Raw genomic sequence first — 19400 nt, 5'->3', positions numbered from 1 at the left:
GGGCGGTGTGCAGTTCAACAGCGATTGCGTCGTCCGTGGATATGTTGGTAAGGTATGCAAATTGTAGTGTTTCTTTGGTGTTGGGCAAGGTGGAGGTAATATGGTCCTTGACTACCCTCTCAAAGCACTTTATGATGACAGAGGTGAGTGCTACGGGGCGATAGTCATTTAGTTCCGATACCTTAGCTTGCTTGGGTACAGGAAAAATGGTGGACATTTTGAAGCAAGTAGGGACAACAGACTGGGATAGGGAGAGGTTGAATATGTCCGTAAACACCCCAGACAGCTGGTCTGCACATGCCAAAAGGCTCAATACAGCTGTTTTTATATAATTTCTGGGTAACAATTAAGTACATAACTGTAATAGATTTTCATTAAAATTGACAAAAATAACTTTTTAGCAAAAAACTATTTCTCTAGCAAGAATTATGTTGAGACTGTCTGGGAGTGGTCTGAGTGGGGAGGGAAAAACAGAAAACTAGTTATTGGTTTAGATTTGTAACTCTTTTTGTTATTTGTTGATTAACCAATTTACTGCACGGTGATGTCACCATGGAAAGCCGAAACTCCCGCCCATGCAAACCGGCTGATTACAAGGTCCTGCGTAGATTGTATTTCCCTGTATTATCAGGAAATAACACTGATCAATGTTCACACTTTTACAGTGTTAGTTTCATCAGCTGTTGTACCATATGATATATAACAAAATATTTTTTTTTTTTTAGAGGCATTAGAAGACAAAAAGGATCCATCAAATCCATTTGGTGTGTCATCATAGTGGTCTCTGACTTGTGGTCATATAATTGCTTAAATGGAACAAACTTAAACTTGGCCTTTTTTCAATGATAAATTGAATGTCATTGAGAAAACGGAAAGGTGTCAATGTATTTTTTTTCCGACAAATATCCTTTCTGAATTTAAAAGTAATCCAATAAGTAATCATCTAGTTTTTCAAAAGTATCTAATGTGATTACAATATTTTTGCTGGTAACGTAACTGATTATGTAACCGATGTGAAATGGCTAGCTAGTTAGCGGTGGTGCGCGCTAATAGCGTTTCAATCGGTGACGTTACTTGCTCTGAGACCTTAAAGTAGTGGTTCCCGTGCTCGGCAAGGGCCACGGCTTTTGTGGAGCGATGGGTGACAGTTGTTTATGTGTGCAGAGGGTCCCTGGTTTGAGCCCGGGTAGGGGCGAGGGTGACGCACTAAAGTTAAACTGTTACAATTAGTTAGTAAAAAATTAAATATCAGATTACATGTAATCAGTTACTCCCCAACCCAGTCTGCAATTGTAACATTGATAGCTATTGAATGTGTCTTACCTAGTTAAATCCCGTATTTATGGTAAATACTCAAATGTCTCTCGGACCCATTATCCTAGACTACATCATGTACTTGTTCGTCAACAGTTCAAATAGTGCTTGTTTTAGTCTTGCTGTAGGGGTTACGCAATGTTCAAGGAATGAATCACTGTAGATAAGACTAAATCAGTGGGTCTGCTGTACTACTATTGCCCAGATATCTCCATCATATTCCCTCTTTTCAACCAAGACTAGCTTTAACCTTACACAGACTTTCTACTATCTCAATATTGACCTTCTAATCTATTCAACTGGGGACATAGAACCTTAACTCTCAGGAGAAAAATGTTGATTATGAGACCACTTGGATGATTTTAACACATTTTCACATTCATTTCAAAACAATATCATTTGTATTGAAAATTATTTTTATTACACTGAGTAATAAATACATACAAAGATGCAAGTGTAACAGAGGTCAGTGTGCTGCTAACAGCTTAGCTTCCTCCACTGTCCGATTGCCCCGTACTGGGCTAGAACCAGTGATCATCTGCTTCTCAACGCACGTGACTGCCCTCCTTGTAAACGTGCAAACCGATTATTGAACCATCCAAAAAGGTACACCTTGGATGGCTCCCATCGGCGACAATTCCAGCTAGCTGCGGAGTGAGTTTACGGTATGTTCTTAACTCCTACATAAGTAAGAGCATTTATCATTAATATCAAAAAAATAACCTCAACATGAATGAACCATCGTATTTGGCACTTTTCTGTCCTTCACTTGCTCACCCATGTGTTAAAAGGGTCTGGAATTCAGACCTAAGTCTATCAAAAAAAGAGTTCATCTCCTAGTCTAACCCTGTACAAGCCATGCAATGTCTACAATTAAACAAAGGCCATGGTTGACCTGTACATTTGCATGCAAAAATCACTATTTGTTATAAATATGAAGACAGGAAACTGTGACCCCAAAATGGGGCATAAGAAAAAACAAATCCTTCTAATTCTGAATTCTATTCTGGTGTCCCCTCTCTCTCCCTTTCTCTAATTTTAACCTTTCAGAAACAATTTCTTGACCTTTTTAACCATCCCTCGTTTTTAATTTGTATTCCTATTTTTAGAGGATGTGCCATGCAGCAGTCTTTTACATGGTGAGTGCGAGTGTTGGGTGTTGGTTCTTCTGCAGGAGAGGGTAATATTTCTGTAGCTAGGACCTGGCATTTCTCTCAGTCTCTGCCAAGCACTCCCGCACCAGTCCCCTGGCATGGATGATACCTTTGGCGAAGAGGACACACCAAAATGAACAGTCATTCACTGACTGATAACTCTCTAACCAAGTTAGGAAGCGGACTATTGTATAGTCTAGAATATGCAGTTTGTTTCAACACACAATATAAGTATTGTATTAGTACAGAGATTTCCACATTACCTCGTTTTAGTCTCTCCATGGCGCTCTTGCTGCCGGCATAGGTGGGACGGATCTCCTTCCCCAGCTCCTCGATGATGGCCAGCAGCTCTGAATACTTACTCTGGGGCACCTGGTTGCCGGTGGATCCCTGCACACAGGGACAGGAGAGAGACAGATTACCAAAGGGAGATACATATGATGTAACAATTCATTTCTAATAACATGGCAATTTTATTTCCTGCATTGTAGAAGTAGCAGACGCAATGTGGGTGTCTTTCGGTCTGTGAATTCCTGTACCTGTGAGAAGCCCAAGGAGGGCGGTGCGTAAACGTCATTCACCAGCGGCCTGTAGGACTGCAAAGTGGCCAAGTTGGCTGCAGACGGAGACTGGATGTTTCCTAGGATGTTTCCAACTGTTGAGAGACAAATACAAACATCTAGGGTCAAATATGATATTACAGATAACCAGATAGTATAAAACAGGAGGAAAATAAGTTAATACAAATTCTACATATTGCATGTTCACATCGCCAACAATGCCCACAGCTGTCGTGGGCATGTTCTTCCCAATGCAATAAGCGTGGTCTAACACTAGATGTCCTCGAAGGGTCATAAAATAATACCCTAGCAGATCAATCAACAGCTCCGCGAGAGAATATCATGGAGGAAGCGGAAAAGGGCTGACTTAAGAAGCCAAAGTGATACATTTTTGTCACAATGTAACGATACCCTCCAGGACAGAATAGGACACAGAACGGGTATTATTTTTCGAAACAAGGAATTTCACACCTCTGCCCTTGTTTAGCCGATGCATATGAGGATGGGGCTTTTTTTTACATTAGTAATAATGGCGGATATGAATTAGCCTAGCGCTCAGGATCTGACCCTATATATATAACTGGACAAAAACTACAGTCTTTCTGCAGGTATTCTCCGAAACCCCGGTTTTAACACTCGATTTAGCGGTTGGATGGTTGGATTTTAACCGATATTTTTCCCTTACCCTGGTTCCCGGAAGTTCCTGGAATGTGCTGGTGGACATTGGGTTTGTAAGACATTCCGAGAGACATAGTAAATTAAAGAAATAAATTTGACCCGAAATTCGGTGAAGCGTCTGTCTCACTTTTTGTTTACAGCAACGGCACCCGGCAAATATGGCCGTCACTTTATATTGACACCCACAATGCACATATTCTATCACAATAGTCAATTTGGGATAATCTGCCCTAAAATGTTTCAAACAGATTTCAGTACATTTTAAAATATTCCTAAATGTTATATTTAAAATTACTTTAAGTAATAATTCACGTTGACCCCCCCCCCTTCTTTTTATTGAAATGCACTGTAAATCCTCCTGCTCCACAGAACACATGAGCAACTTTGTTGCCATTTCTCTGGACCACGTGGAACTTACATTTTAGTCGAATTTCAAGCGTAATGGATGGACCATGCAACTATTTCATGAACTTCTTGAACATTTATTAATTCGTCTCAATTCCATTACTCCGAAAAACCAAATTGTCAAAGGTTTAAAACAATATAATTTGCATATAAAAGCTCCTACATGTGATACTAGTGTGTGTAAAGTCTAACCTATATAGACGCAGCCAGTTAAACTGTTCCTCAGATGGTGACTCATGCAACAGTATTGCTTTTGCTCGGCAACACCAATTGGTAGTAGACCACCACAGCAGAACGGAAGAGGATATGAAACAGAAAACAAACTACATTTAAGATAACCCGTCTTTGTCTGGGGAATGCATCCATTGTTCACACTTTCCCCTCCCAGAATGCCCCTCTGCTCTAATTATTAACAGCAGACATCTCCACTACAAGGCATGTGCGCACTGGAGCCCCTCTTCTGAACTTTCTCCCGTCCTCTTGACCACGCTGTTATTTGGCCCGTGCTGACACGATGTAACGCCTCTCCAATTCGAGATGACGCGGTCAGTCTTGACCATTGGTGGACCGGCAGCGGCCACGTTCTATGCCCCAATCATTACTTTCAGCGTCATTATCTATAGGAAGTTGTGGGAAAGTACAGACACCAAGTGATGGCCTGAGCTCTAAACACAAAAAGTAGTGGTGACATCATTGGCACAGAGTGATGATGCTTTAACAAACGTGTCTTAGGCATTTATAATATGCTTCTTTCATTAATAGCTCAAAATCCTTTTATGACTACAGAGTACATACAGCACATAAAAAGTTTAACTAATAAGCATATACAAATATCAGGAATAAAAAATAAAAAAGTGAAACTGGATTCAAACTTTCTCCTTGGATTTATTGGTCATATGCAAGAGGTAGAAATCTTGCACTCAGTTAAATCATTTAATACAGATTATTTGTACAAATCAGTCCGAAGTGCAACTCGTGCAAGGATGAAACACTGTCCAAGTGTTTAACAAACGACTATGTAAGCAAAAAACGTCTTATTTCCAGATATGACAATATACACATTGGTATACCAAAAGGAGTATCCTAAACTCAACAGGCTGACCGTCATAACTTCTTACAGCACTCCAAACCAAGAAAAGCCTTTAGAAATTCTTCAGCCCCCCCCCCCCCCTGTGCATCATGTCTCAAGTGAAATCAGATGTAAAATGACCAGGGGCCAAGCAGTAATGTTGCTGACTGGTGGAGAATGGAGGTTAAGTTCCAGTTCAGAATCAGTGAAGGAACAAGTGCCCAACCCCCAAAGCCGCTGATTCCTAGGTACTTCATGGATATCTAAAGGATCAGATAGATATGAGTGAATATGCTAATGAGATCCACCTCACCCTCCAAGGTGCTATCGTTACCACATTGGATACACCTATCCAATCCTCACCAGCACATACAGGAGGTAGAAAGCAGCAAGTGGTCAGTTTGGAATTCAGCAACAAACTCTTTCTTGAATAGTAACTTTTACTGTAGCAGTATTAAACAGCTTGTATCGACAAACAAGATCTATGACCTTCACAGTACAGTTGTATAATACCACTCCAGGATTGTTATCTGCTGTAGTTTGCCGTAGAGTTTGACAGTACAAGATGTTGAATCTGACGCCACATATTAAAACAGCCCGTTCCCGGAAATCTTTTGAATGCAGAGGAATTAATTTAGGAAAATAAACAGGTATTTTAAACCATACACGGTCACAGTTCTTAATAGTCAAGCTGTAAAAACAACTGCAGGTTTACGGGATACACCCATGTTTGATACACTTGTTAGTCAATGAAATAACACCCAATTAGCTATATGGTGCACAACGTACAGGTAGTGCGCTATCTAGGGAATAGGGTGGCATTTTAAGACTTGAGTCATGAGAGTAATTACTAAAATGAGGCAAGAAAGCAGTTGATGTGTCATGCATCTCAGGTAGACCGATTAGAAAATGTCAGTTGGCTTGAAAAACAACAAAAAAAGGGTCACTAAAGCTTAACGAACCCCTGAGCACTGACCGGTCACCAGAAGAAAACAAAAACCTAGGTGACGCCCACCCCAGCTTTCAGTACAGAAGGCAGTGGTAGGAACAAGTCACCAACAGAAAGCACAGGGCACATTTACACAGAGCTTAGAGGGGGAGGAAAGAAAACAGAAACAGTCAGGCGTTATAATTATGCCTCTTCTCCACTGACATGCGTCCTCTCCCCCCTTTATCACCACAGCCTCTTCTAAATCTTCAGCTCTGAATCTCAGAGGAATAATAGTAGTCAAGCCAACTCCTCGAGCGAGACAGTCTCTTCTTTGGACATAAACCCTGAAATCTTAACACTGCCACTGCGGTTAAGCTACAGGGAGAACCACAACTCAGCGCTCGCAGCACCTCAGGTTCCTCAGGAGGAACGGAGAAGGAGCTAGGGAGAAGGGGGGTGGGGGTGGTGGTGCTGCTGCTGTCGTGCCACAGTGCGGAGGTGGAGATCCAGATAGAAATATGGTCGTATCCCATCAGGTCGGGTCAAGAACCCAGGGCTTAGAGGCAGAGATGGGGTCGGAGCCCATCAGGTCAGACTGGGTGATGAACCCATGCTATGTGTTGTGTACGTGGCTGAGGCTCTGAGGGTGCAGCTGCTGCCACTTCTGCTGCTGCTGAACAGCCAGTTGCTGAGACTGGTCAGATGATGACAGGATGTTGGTCAGAGGAGAGACGCAGTTCGCTGGAATGATCAGGCCTGGACACAAGAGGCGGAAAGATATAATCACATTCGCTAGCGTCCACATAGTTCAACCTCATTTTAACTGTTCATTTAAAATTTAACTTGTTGGGGAGGAGAGGGAGCAGCTTCTACTTCGGTAGATCACATTAAAGGGAACATTTTCAAAAGCGCAAAAGAAAATATTCTGCCCAAAACTCTTCAAAGACTTCCAGCATCAACTTACCCACGATCCTCTGCCCGTCCTCTGTTCTGAGGCGGACGATTTGCATCTTGACATTAGTTCCGCTGACGGAGGCCAGGACCCCCTCCACCTTGGTCCACACGCTGAGCACAGAGCCACACAGCACATAGTACGTCCTGCAGCGCAGACCCACCTCACACTGCAGACCCACTGACGCCTTCTTACAGTTACCACGCCTGGAGGGAGGAGGAACGGTTTATAAACACACAATTCAACTCTTTCTTGACTAGTTCATACCACTATACCAGTAAAGCTTAAAGCCGGATAGTGAACTTGATGACTCTGCCAAAACCACCACTACAACTCCAGTCATTGGAGAAACAGCACCTACCAGTATGCATGAGCGCAGATCTCAGCTGAAGACTTGTACTGGTCAATCCAGTGCTGTTTGGCATCATCTGAGAGCACCTTTTTACACTTCTTCTTGATGTCAGTGTAGGCTTCCAGTTTAAGCTGTTTTCCCGTATTAGGTCTATAGACCAGGAACAGCCTCTTCTTACTGTTCACCTCCTGCACCAAGATGGCTGTCTTCTTGTTGTTCCTTATCTAGGAATCAGCAAAATACAGCAGTGTTACAACTAGAGTTTTTTTGTTTTACAATGTTCTTAGATACATTTTATGGCACAAAACAAATATACAAAAGTAAGCCAGGTTTGAAATGATTATGCTTTCGTCAAATATTATATTAGTTTGGGCTTCTTGCGTCCAATTCGCAGTCTACAATTTGTATACCCCCTTTTTACTCTCCAATTTCGTGATTACGATCTTGTCTCATCGCTGCAACGCCCCAACATGCTTGGGAAAGGCGAAGGTCGAGTCATGCGTCCTCCGAAACATGACCCGCCAAGCTGCGCTTCTTAGCACCCACTCGCTTAACCCAGAAGCAAGCTGCACCAATGTGTCGGAGGAAACACCATTCACCTGACGACCGATGTCAGCCTGCAGGCGCTCGGCGCGCCATAAAGAGTCGCTAGAGCACAATGAGCCAAGTAAAGCGCGCCGCGCCCCCCCCCCGGCCAAACCCTTGCCTAACCCGGGCGACGCTGGGCCAATTGTGCGCCGCCCTATGGGACTCGCAGTCACAGCCGGTTGTGTGGGATCGGACCCTAGTCTGTAGTGCCACCGCAACACTGCGATGCAGTGCTTTAGACTGCTGAGGCACTCAGGAAGCCCTACAAATTTCAAATTACGTTCCGGCCACCTAACCAGCATTTCAAGAAAAAAATAAATCTTCCCGTGGCTGAATCTAGTTGATGATCCCCGATGTATGTAGAGTTTGCCAAACTCAGTTGAGAAGACATTAAAAATATTGTTGGTCTTTTGGTACCTGTACATAGAAGCCATCATCTGGTCCACTCTGCTCGGCCCAGGCATGGGTGGCATCCTCCCAGGACATGCCTCTCTCCACACTCACCTGACAGACAATAGAGACAGTATTTACAACATGGAAAATGGCTACCAGTCCATTGGTGATAAGATAAGAATTCCAGGTTAAACCAGTTTCTGTTGTCGCCTAGTGGGAAAAACAACGGTCAGTCGTACCGTATAGAGCTCCACATGTCCTGAGGTGGAGTAGCCTGGGGTCAGGAACTTCTTGGCTTCAATCTTCTTCACCTTCTCATCCCCAGAACCCAGGTCTACAAGACAAGATACACACCATTCTAATCAGTTGTATAACACTGCAGGTGTCATTCCCAGTAGAGTCCCTCATTCCCAGTAGAGTCCCTCATTCCCAGTAGAGTACCTCATTCATCTGATTTAACAGAAAAAATAAGAAAAAAAAGTTCCTCTAGTCTTACCCAGGATGCCCATGTCGTAGCGTCCGTTCTTCTTGGCGTTCTGTATGACAGCTGCCAGAGTGTCAGAGAAGTACTGGAACAGAGCGTTCTGCTCCTGCACTGCCATCCCTAGGATACGGTTCAGGAACTTCCCTATGTTGTTGTAGTCTGGGAAGGAGAGAGGAAAAGTGTTATGTACAGCAAGAAGCATACAATCTTAGACTTCCTATTGTAATCTGACAAGGCTTAAAGTTCGAGCCAGTCTCACCTTTGTCCAGAGACAGAATCCCTGATCGGTCCTCCACATTGATCAGACCCACTCCGATCAACCCATGACGGATCTCTGCCAGAGAACAGGATGAAGACCAGATCACGTCAGAAGAAAGTAAGACCACAGCCACACACCAGAAAGGTTAAGTCAGTTTGAGTCATTCAAGTGTGGATAATAGACACTATGAAAGAATCCCCAGTATCAAGCAGGAGAATGCAAATTCCCCTGGCTCAAAATAGGGATGGGCAATTCCACAATAATGCCGAGACTCAGCATCAAGGACTACCTTTAACAATTTCCACTGGAAAAACGTACAAAAAGAAATGTACTTTAAGTAGTGTTGTCACGATACGAACATTTGACTATTGATATGATACCAGGCCAAGTATCACAATACCGAGTTGTATCGCGATTCCCCGGACGCTTGTTCCCATTTTTTCAACGTTATGTGCATTTGCCACACTAAAATTCTGTCACTGATAGTCACACAATACAACACATATTGAATTAACTTCACACTGTATAATAGAATACTGCAAAGAATCGCTGATTTGCTCATATTTGCAAAGGCCTACCTGTGATTTGGCTGGAGGATTATACATAACGATCTGCATGTCATTGTGGCAATAAGGGGAAAACACTGCATGAACCCTTTACTCTTTAGTCGACAGACACTCAGTCTCCCTCTCACACAAACACACTGCTCTCGCCCAAATGTCAAAAGTCAAACAGAAATTAAGGCGCACCAGAAATACACAGAACAAAAATAAAAACGCAACAATTTCAAAGATTTTAGTGAGTTACAGCGCATATTCTGAAAATTTGTCAATTGAAATAAATTCATTAGAACCTAAATCTATGGATTTCACATGACTGGGAATACAGATATGCATCTGTTGCTCACAGATACATAAAAGTAGTGTCGTGGATCAGAAAAATCAGTCAGTATCTGGTGTGACCACCATTTGCCTCATGCAGCACGACATTTCCTTCGCATAGTTGATTAGGGTGTTGATTGTGGCCTATGGAATGTTGTCCCACTCTTCAATAGCTGTGCGAAGTTGCTGGATATTGGTGGAAACTGAAACACGCAGTCGTAGACATTGACCCAGAGCATCCAAAACATGCTCAACTGATGACATATTTGGTGAGTATGCAGGCCACGGAAGAACTGGTACATTTCCAGCTTCCAGGAATTGTGTACAGATCCTTTGCAACATGGGGCCGTGCATTATGTGCCAACATGGTGATTGCAACGGCACGACAATGGGCCTCAGGATCTCGTCATGGTATCTCTGTGCAATAAAATTGCCATCAATAAAATGCAATTGTGTTCATTGTCTGTAGCTTATGACTTGCCCCATGGTGGCAGTGGGGCTCTCTGTTCACAACGTTGACGTCAGCAAACCACTCGCCCACACGACGCAGTACATGCTGTCTGCCATCTGCCCGGTATAGTTTAAACTGGGACACATCCTCAAAGAGCACAAACTGGAGAAGGTGAGAATTTTCCTTCTGAAGTCGGTTACGACGCCGAACTGCAGTCAGACGACGAGCACGCAGATGAGCTTCCCTGATTTGGTTTGACAGTTCTTGCATAAATTATTTTGGTTGTGCAAACTGACAGTTTCACCATCTGTCCGGGTGGCTGGTCTCAGAAAATCCAGCAGGTGAAGAAGCCAGATGTGAAGCTCCTGGGCTGGCGTGGTTACATGTGGTCTACAGTTGAGGCCGGTTGGACGCACTGCCAAATTCTCTAAAATGACGTTGAGGCGGCTGATGAGAAATTAGCATTAAATTATCTGGCAACAGCGCCGGTGGACATTCCTGCCAATTGTACGCTCCCTCAACTGGAGACCTCTGTAGCATTGCGTTGTGTGACAAAACCGCACATTTTAGAGTGGCTTTTTATTGTCCCCAACACAGGTTCACCTGTGTAATGACCATACTGTTTAATCAGCTTCTTGGGTGGATTATTTTGGTAAAGGAAAAATCCTCACTAAACAAAAATCGGGATCTTTTATTTCAGTTGATGAAAAAAAAAAAAAACACTTTACATGGTGCGCTTATATTTTTAGTCAGTATAGTTTAGGCTTACATTAGGCCTATACTAATCCTACCTTTGGAACACGTCTCATGACTAGCAGACCCTTCTCCTTTATTCCTGTGCAAATCAAATTTCCCTAGACCTACTGTCAAGTAAGCAGATTGTTGGCTAGCTAGCAAACATGACTGAATTGTCTATCAAACCAGTAATTAACAACCTGGGATTAGCTGTACTGCCCGCGATATAAAATACAGGCGAAATCACGCAGGAAGAACAAAAAAAGGTAGGTGTGGTAATGGGTCTTCTACAGACATGCTTGTAACTTTACTATAAAGCTGCAAGCATGTCTGTCGCAAACCTGTGCTATATTTTTCCTCTCGGTCACTCAGGCTGCGTGACATCAAACTTGCAAAGCATACTCAGACTGGCCTATGCGATTGTTTATACCAGGTGATGAAATTATACAAATGTATCAACTTAGATTGCATGCTGCACCAGAGTGATCTAGCAACTGCACATGTATCCCCACCCGCCATCACAGCCAAATTAAAGTACCAGTCAAAAGTTGACACACCTACTCATTCAAGGGTTTTTCTTTATTTGACTATGTTCTACATTGTAGAATAATAAAAGACAAACTTTGAAATAAGACATGGAATACAGAAGCGCAAACCAGAAGGGATGGCATAACGCTGCAGAATGCTGTGGTAGCCAAACTGGTTAAGTGTGCCTTGAATTCTAAATAAATTCAGACTGTGTCACCAGCATAGCACTTCCACAGCATCATACCTCCTCCATGCTTCACGGTGGGAAACACATGCGGAGATCATCCGTTCACCTTCTGGGTCTCACAAAGACATGGCGGTTGGAACCAAAAATCTCAAATTTGGACTCATCAATCCAAAAAAATCAGTCCACATTTGCACTGGTCTAATGTCCATTGTTCGTGTTTCTTAGCCCAAGCAAGTCTTCTTATTGGCATCCTTTAGTGGTTTCTTTGCAGCATGTCGACCATGAAAGCCTGATTCACAGTCTCCTCTGAACAGTTGATGTTGAGATGTGTCTTGTTACTTGAACTCTGTGAAACATTTATTTGGGCTGCAATCTGAGGTGCAGTTTACTCTAATGAACTTATCCTCTGCTGCAGAGGTAACTCTGGGTCTTTCTTTCCTGTGGCGGTCCTCATGAGAGCCAGTTTCATCATAGTGCTTGATGCTTTTTGCGACTGCACTTGAACAAACGTTCAAAGTTGTTGACATTTCCGGATTGACTGACCTTCATGTTAAAGTAATGATGGACTGTCGATTCTCTTTGCTTATTTGAGCTGTTCTTGCCATAAAATGGACTTGGTATTTTACCAAATAGGGCTATCTTCTGTATACCACCCCTACCTTGTCACAACACAACTGATTGGCTCAAATGCATTGGCTCAAATGCATTAAGGAAAGAAATTCCACAAATTTAACAAGGCACACTTGTTAATTGAAATGCATGAAGCTGGTTGAGAGAATGCCAAGAGTGTGCAAAGCTGTCATCAAGGCCAAGGGTGGCTACTTTGAAGAACCTTAAGTATAAAATATAAAGTTTGTTGAACACTTCTTTGGGTACTACAAGATTTCATGTGTTATTTCATAGTTTTGTTGTCTTCACTATTATTCTACAATGTAGAACAGAAAAAAACCTAGAATGAGTAGGTGTGTCCAAACTTTTGACTGGTACTGTATATTTTAAAGACTGATGGAGGAATAGATGCACAAGAAGTGCAGACAAAGAGAAACATGTGTGGCTGGCTCATTACACAGGAGATGTGCATGAACTTGAAATACATTATTGGACTTGCGCATAGAAGAGACTGGATGCTGTTGTTTAAAATGTATAAACAAAAAAATGGACTACATAAACCTTATATAACCGGCGCTAACCGGTTCTTTAGAACAGTAGGGCTGAAAAATGTGGTAGTATCATATGAAACGGTACTACGGTATTCTAAAATGTTGTTATCATAACGTTTTGGTACCGTGATATGTGGCATCTGTAGACAAAGGTCTCTCAATGCAATATTTTCCAGACTAGGTAGCTATTGTCCAATAAATATTCACGTGGGTGTGTTCTGGCAAATAAATGCATATAAAACAGTCAAGGATATTCGTATTGTAACAAAACTTGGTAAACATGTTGCAAACACTGTCAAGACTACATATGCAAGAACATTCATATCGACCAGAGTGGCGCTATAACGGGCACATGTTTATGTCTCGTGATCTCTTTGATAATTTGGCACACATGCTCAGTGATATGAGTCTAGCTAACCCATGCAATCTCAGACATTGGCCTGACTTTGACTAAAACTTGGGTGAATGACACATCTTGCCATAGAGATCCTTTAATTAAAAATAATTTCTGATTGCCCCAAGGCTGCATCATCAGCATTTTTACTGTTGCCTTGTTCAACTTGGCAATTATTGGGTTTTGTTTGGTAAACATTTTAAAGTTAACATCTGAGCATCATTCTGTTACCAAGGAATTGCCCAGAGATAAATCCTATGACTATTACAAGATCTGTCCAGACACACCTTTGTAGAAATCCCCTTCGAAGTCCGAAGGAGGATTCACTAACGGAGAGTCCAGGTTGACAATAGACTTCATCACGATCTCCAGTGCATTTCTGCCATACTGTGGAGTAGAGCAGAAAGTTAGAAACTGAACCCTACACTCACACACAGCGTGTTCCTATGTGGTGTATCTACTTACTTTGTTGTCAAAGTTGAACCTGCTGAGATCTCTCGTCTCTGTTGCTCTTCTGTCTCCATGCGTGAGGGCACCCTGTGGAATACACAGATCACATGTAGCGTCAGCAGCCAAACTTCAATAATTCAAACAAGGGGGATAATATCCATATTTTCAACTGGTCAGGTCAATTGAACCACTGACAGGACAGGTTCTTACCAGGCTCTCCAGTCTCTTGGCCACAATGGAGGCAAACCTCTGTTCCCCAGCCAGCTCAGAGATGAGGAACACGTACTCTGGAGCTGTCACCTGGTTAGACCTATGGGTCCTCCCTGAGAGAGAGGGAACAAGATGTCAGACAATGGTAGCATTGAGCAGAACACACATTTAATTAATTCTAAATACCTACTAGTCCCATAGTAACAGAGTGGAAACCCCCAGAGACATGCCAGGTAAATTAAGTAAAATAAGCAACATTATTGAGAGGCAAGTAAATCCCACAAGACTAGAGTGAAGACATTTTTATTTCTATAGCATTTTTCACAAAAAAAGTATCAGTGCTTCAGATTGTATGGGAGTAATGAAACTACAGCAAGAGCAAGATTTCTCACCAAACTGCTGTATGGCTCTGTCTGCACTCCAGGGCAGCTCCAGCGTCATGTGGACCCTCCTCCTCTGGTTCTTCACCCGCCGGTCAGCCTGCAGGGAGATACCGGAGCTAGCCGCCTCCGAGATGATGGCTATGTTCTGGAGAGAACAAGGTTAGGAATGGTTCTGTGCTAATGGTTTGTGGACAATATATTCAACTGATGCTATACATTTGTGACTCAAACAAGGAGACTGGCCACAACCTACATTTCTCAAGTCATTGTGCTTGTACCCCTCGCCTAAGACAGAATCATGGTGTATTACTTTTCCCTCCTCTCAGGTAGCCAAGCATGTAGAGAAGTTGGCTCTGGGCTCTACCTCTTATAGTAGTACGGCGTTCCTGGAGCAAATTTGGGTTAAGTGCCTTGCCCAAGGGCACAGAGATTGACCTTTCAATTACTGGTGAACAATGGTTAAAAAAACCCAGAGCAAACAAGGTAAAAAAAAAATCTGCCAATGTGCCCTTGAGCAAGGCATTTAACCCTAATTTGCTACAGGGGCGCCATACTACTATGGCTGACCCTGTAAAACACCACATTTCACTGCACCTACACGTTGTGACAATTAAACATTTGTTTCTCCCATTTCTCTCCCAGTCCTCCCTTACTTTCTCTCCGTCCATGAACCTCTGTTTCTCTGTGAGGTTGAGGATCTCCACAGGAACATCCAATTCAGAGCGGGACTCGTAAGAGATGCTGCCGTCGTCGTTACTGACCACCCGACCTTTACGGCCTGTCATCTGGAATATAGCAGAGACAATGTGGGAACAAAACAAAAAAGGATAAAAAGAGACGTAAAGATAGTGAAAAAGGTCCAAATGTTGCTACCTACATTCTGGCTAGCGTTGTGAAGCATAAACAAAATAAAAATGGAACATGTTGACACACACCAAAAGCTGGGACTCAGAGCTTGAGAATATATTATTTGCCTGCCTGTGACCTACTGTTATTCATCACCAGCCCCAAGCGTCAACATTTCTATTTTACACAACGTTTACACCAAACATCTTACAAGGTAAGCTTCTATTTGGACTGTGTTGGAGCTAATGCTACATGGGGCGTATCAAATTAATCCTAACAGCCTATTGCCAATGTCATCTGATAATGTAGGACTTAATGGCAAAACAGAGTGACTATCTTTGCGCATCAAAAATATGACGTCGCCTGCTTTCACGCTGTAGGCATCTATTACACAGGGGATTGGCTACTACGGCACCTTGACAGTCTTGTAGCCAATGATAAACTTGCCAGGGATATTCCGTTGACCTGGTTGGGACAAAGCAAGGCCTAGAACCTTTTACGCGCAATGCAAACTATTGCTACCTGGCTCAGAGACGAGACGCACCCAGCACGCTACATTGTAAACAGATTATCTCTTTAGCATACTGGATTCACTTTAAGACTTTTTATAGCCAATTTACTATATGCATTTCTTTTTTAGAAGTCGTCTGCTTTTTGTGCTTTGGATTTAGTTTACATAGGCCCATGTAACAAGTCATTTCAATGTTAGACAACTACTTTGGAATTATATATTTTTCATAGTAGTTCACTGTTTGCTGTTCTAACTTTAATACTTGTAACTTGAGGGGCCACTTAACTTATGTCCATTTGTGGTTCGCACCTCTGCCTTGGTCTCCAAAGTGTTTCTGTTTGCATCGTGTGTGTGCTTCACACCTATGTGAGTCGCTTGGGGTTTGGTTTTTTAGGTTAATGTAGTCGTTTTGTAAATTTAGTCAACTGTAATTCTGTGTGTCTTACAGCAATACAGCCCTTTATTTTATTCACCACAGAGCGGAGGATGCAGAAGATTTGGATGACGACGTTTGGGAGCCACCCCTTCCCAGCGAGCGCCCCTGCCGGTCAAGGTCTTCACCCCCCCACTGCCATGTCAATCACCCTGTCTGATGGTTCTACAGCCACTTTTCATAGACCTCTTGAAAAAGGAAATAGGGTGAATGGTGCCACAAGCCCCTAACAGAATCGATTTCCCAAAGACCAAGGTAAACGACATGACAAAGACAGTGGAGAGGGGGACCATACGTTGGATCAAGACTAACAAACTGCTTTTTGTGAAACGGAAGGACACTAGGGAAGTAACCATGCTCACCTCACAGCATAAGGCATTCAATAGCGACCATGTCTCAAGGAGGGTGAAAATTGCCAATGGGGCACGGGTGAGGACGAATGTCCCTATTCCTGTTTCTGTGAAGGACTACAATACCAGCATGGGGGGTGTCAATCTATCTGATGCTCTGATAGAGGACCTGGTAGTAGCCTTCAAGACCAGAAAGTGGGTTAAAACTTTATTTTTACCACAAGAGTGTACAAAGCTGTCATGAAGGCAAAGGCGGGCTACTTGGAAGAATCTAAATCTAATTTTGATTTGTTTAACACTTTTTTGGTGAATACATGATTAGGTGTGTGTTATTTAATAGTTGATGTCTTCACTATTATTCCACAATGTAGAAAATAGTACAAATAAATTAAAACACTTGAATGAGTAAGTGTGTCCAAACTTTTGATTGGTACTGTCCATCTGTTGTTTTTATATTGTTCATTTGTATGTGGGACTAATACATTGGATATGCCTAGGCTAAACGTTCAGGCACTTGAGGAACTTTTTTTTTTCTTCTTTCTTTACACACATGGATATCCCCTGTATGTCTCCGACACCACCACAATGTTTGAGGTTGGTGTTGTAGAAATTACACTGTTCATAGTGAACAATAACGTTTAGGCACATCCAGTGTGCAAAAACAGTGCAATTACCACATTCGGACACTTTGGAGAGGTTGAAAGGACACTTGAATGTACCCTGGATACCCCATAACACCACCACGTTTGAATGAGGTTGATACGGTAGAGATTGTGTTTTTATACTAAACAAATAACAGTTAGGGATTGCAAATGTGTAATAGCACTGAAATTATCTAATTTACAGACATTTGGAGAGGTTTAGGGACACTTGGAAATGTCCCGTGACCACACCTGACTTACTAAAACATCTGCCCATTTCTAGTTAGGTTTATCAATCCCATTTTTTCTACCTGCCATTGTTCACATGTTGTGGAAGCCATCCAATATGTATCCAGCTCTATAATTCACGTATAGCTTGTCAATGAAAGATTAAATATAAAGTTTGTGTGCTTCATCTAGTGTATTCTGAACTATAACCCTATCTATCTTCTGATCATTTACTCAATCTCCCAGATGTCTTCCTTCCAAATACACCATGTTTTTGCATGTCAGAATCATGTAATTACACAGGAATAGCAGTTTTGGGTATGTCAATTGAGGCGAAAATCTACATTTTGCCATTACATCTAAGAGGTCAACCCGTTACCTCAGCCACATTGTCCGGTCCTCCCAGCTCATCTATGAGTTCATCCAGAGTGTTGGGGGGTAGATCCTGAGCCAGCTTCTCCAGCTGGTCCAACAGATCTCTCTTCATCTGCTGAGCATCTTCCACAGCATCCTGACTGGTCATACAGCTGTCATCTGCCTCTACCTTGGCTGATGGAGGGATTAGAGGGAGAGAAAAATCATTTAAAAAAAAATCATTTTTACCTTAAGTGTTGAATATCTTCATCTGCTCATCCTGGACTGGTTATACAACCCTAACTCATGCTTAGGAAAATACATAGATGGCAAAAGGGGATTTGCACAGAAGTTCGACACGACACTCACCTATGGCAGGTGCGTTGTTGCTACTAACTCACCTATGGCAGGTGTGCTGGAGGTCTTGACTATGGGGGTGGTAAAAGCAGGCCTGATGGAGCCCAGACCAGAGGCTAACAAGGCACTGTGGATAGAGTCTGGGTCAATGCTCTTCTTCTTCTTTTTCTTCTTTTTATTCATCTTCTCCTTGCCTTTCTTCGCCTCTTTCCTCTTTCCAGACAGCCAGGGGTCTAAAAGAGGCAGAAAGTATAAGACAATGTTCGGTAGCAGTCAAACGTCTTCAATATCAACAATCTCCCTCACTCACCATCCTCCTCATCCTCGCTGGAATCATCCTTGAAGGGGTTGAAGTCATCATCATCTTCTCCTGAGCTGACCGACTTGAAACTGTCGTCACTCTCCGCATCATCCTTATCAGACTCCTCCGATTCGCTGTCGTCAGAGCTGCTCCCTGACAGACCACCAGACTTTCTCTTCCGCTTTTCTGGTTTCTTTATCTCAGCACCTGCTGGGAGAGAGGGAAAATTACAATTGGTAAACAGCTAAAACACTTAGTCTCCCACAATAAGGCCCTTTTAAAGATTCACTTCTCATCTGTGGAACAATAAGCCAGAACATTACATAACACCTAGGATGAGTCACAGGTTCACACAATAACACTACTGGATAGGCGGGCCTCCCGAGTGGCGCAGCGGTCGAAGGCACTGCGTCGCAGTGCTAGAGGCGTCACAACAGATCCGGTTCGATCCTTGTGACAGCCGGGCGCATGCACGCCGACTTCGGTCGCCAGCTGTACAGTGTTTCCTCCGACACATTGGTGTGGCTGGCTTCCGGGTTAAGCGAGCAGTGTGTCAAGAAGCAGTGCGGTTTGGTGGGGTCAATTTTCAGTGGATGCATGGCTCTCGACCTTCGCCTCGCCCGAGTCCGTACGGGACAAGACTAACTACCAATTGGATATCACAAAATTGGGGAGAAGGGTCAAAAGAACACCGGATAGGCAAGTAGAGATCTGCTGAAGTAACCAACTGAACAAAACTGAGATCAAACTCTTCGCTGTCCCATCAGACCCATCGCCTGCTAGGGTTGGGCATCTTTCCCTTTCAAGACGATTCAATAAGCATCTAGATAGATGGACTCCGATACATTTAGTTTGAAGTGA

At 42.9% G+C, this 19400-nt stretch overlaps 2 protein-coding genes across 8 annotated transcripts in view; both read right to left on the bottom strand.

Moving 5' to 3' along the window:
* Nucleotides 1-1712: 1712 nt before the first annotated feature.
* On the bottom strand, nucleotides 1713-4743 carry LOC149983282 (cyclin-dependent kinase 2-associated protein 1-like). 2 transcript variants are annotated; one of them, XM_090234860.1, is made up of 4 exons: nucleotides 4304-4743; nucleotides 3008-3123; nucleotides 2732-2858; nucleotides 1713-2577 (listed from the first exon to the last, which is right to left on the bottom strand). In XM_090234860.1, the coding sequence occupies exons 1-4, from the start codon at nucleotides 4347-4349 to the stop codon at nucleotides 2510-2512; spliced, it is 357 nt and encodes a 118-aa protein (XP_090090986.1). In that variant the 5' UTR covers nucleotides 4350-4743; the 3' UTR covers nucleotides 1713-2509. The 2 variants fall into 2 exon arrangements, with proteins under 2 accessions (XP_090090986.1, XP_021458597.2); XM_021602922.3 differs by lacking the exon at nucleotides 4304-4743 and adding an exon at nucleotides 3714-3895.
* Nucleotides 4744-4976: 233 nt separating this feature from the next.
* The window catches only part of sbno1 (strawberry notch homolog 1 (Drosophila)), a 30362-nt gene continuing 15938 nt past the window's right edge, over nucleotides 4977-19400 (bottom strand). For 3 of the 6 annotated variants that reach the window (XM_090234853.1, XM_090234855.1, XM_090234854.1), the window contains exons 18-32: nucleotides 18549-18749; nucleotides 18283-18471; nucleotides 17907-18076; nucleotides 15172-15303; nucleotides 14528-14663; nucleotides 14136-14248; nucleotides 13941-14012; nucleotides 13763-13862; nucleotides 9140-9214; nucleotides 8893-9039; nucleotides 8636-8730; nucleotides 8421-8507; nucleotides 7425-7639; nucleotides 7076-7269; nucleotides 4977-6867 (exon numbers count right to left, since the gene is read on the bottom strand). In XM_090234853.1, coding sequence (XP_090090979.1) covers nucleotides 6725-6867; nucleotides 7076-7269; nucleotides 7425-7639; nucleotides 8421-8507; nucleotides 8636-8730; nucleotides 8893-9039; nucleotides 9140-9214; nucleotides 13763-13862; nucleotides 13941-14012; nucleotides 14136-14248; nucleotides 14528-14663; nucleotides 15172-15303; nucleotides 17907-18076; nucleotides 18283-18471; nucleotides 18549-18749 — 2069 coding nt within the window. In that variant the 3' untranslated portion in view covers nucleotides 4977-6724. The remainder of the gene's footprint in view (nucleotides 6868-7075; nucleotides 7270-7424; nucleotides 7640-8420; nucleotides 8508-8635; nucleotides 8731-8892; nucleotides 9040-9139; nucleotides 9215-13762; nucleotides 13863-13940; nucleotides 14013-14135; nucleotides 14249-14527; nucleotides 14664-15171; nucleotides 15304-17906; nucleotides 18077-18282; nucleotides 18472-18548; nucleotides 18750-19400) is intronic. The other 3 variants (XM_090234856.1, XM_021602918.3, XM_090234857.1) reach the window with 1 other exon arrangement.

Source organism: Oncorhynchus mykiss, chromosome 5 (assembly GCF_057628025.1).
Source record: "Oncorhynchus mykiss isolate SJ-2025 chromosome 5, ASM5762802v1, whole genome shotgun sequence".
NCBI lineage: Eukaryota > Metazoa > Chordata > Actinopteri > Salmoniformes > Salmonidae > Oncorhynchus > Oncorhynchus mykiss.
This window is presented reverse-complemented; position numbering and strand designations above follow the sequence as displayed.

Coding starts and splice junctions, on each gene's coding strand:
- LOC149983282 (XM_021602922.3), bottom strand. CDS start 3,780: ATGTCTCTCGGAATGTCTTACAAACCCAATGTCCACCAGCACATTCCA. Junction 3,124..3,713: donor AGGAACTTCCGGGAACCAGG/GTAAGGGAAAAA, acceptor GTCTCTCAACAG/TTGGAAACATCCTAGGAAAC. Junction 2,578..2,731: donor CATGGAGAGACTAAAACGAG/GTAATGTGGAAA, acceptor TCTTCGCCAAAG/GTATCATCCATGCCAGGGGA.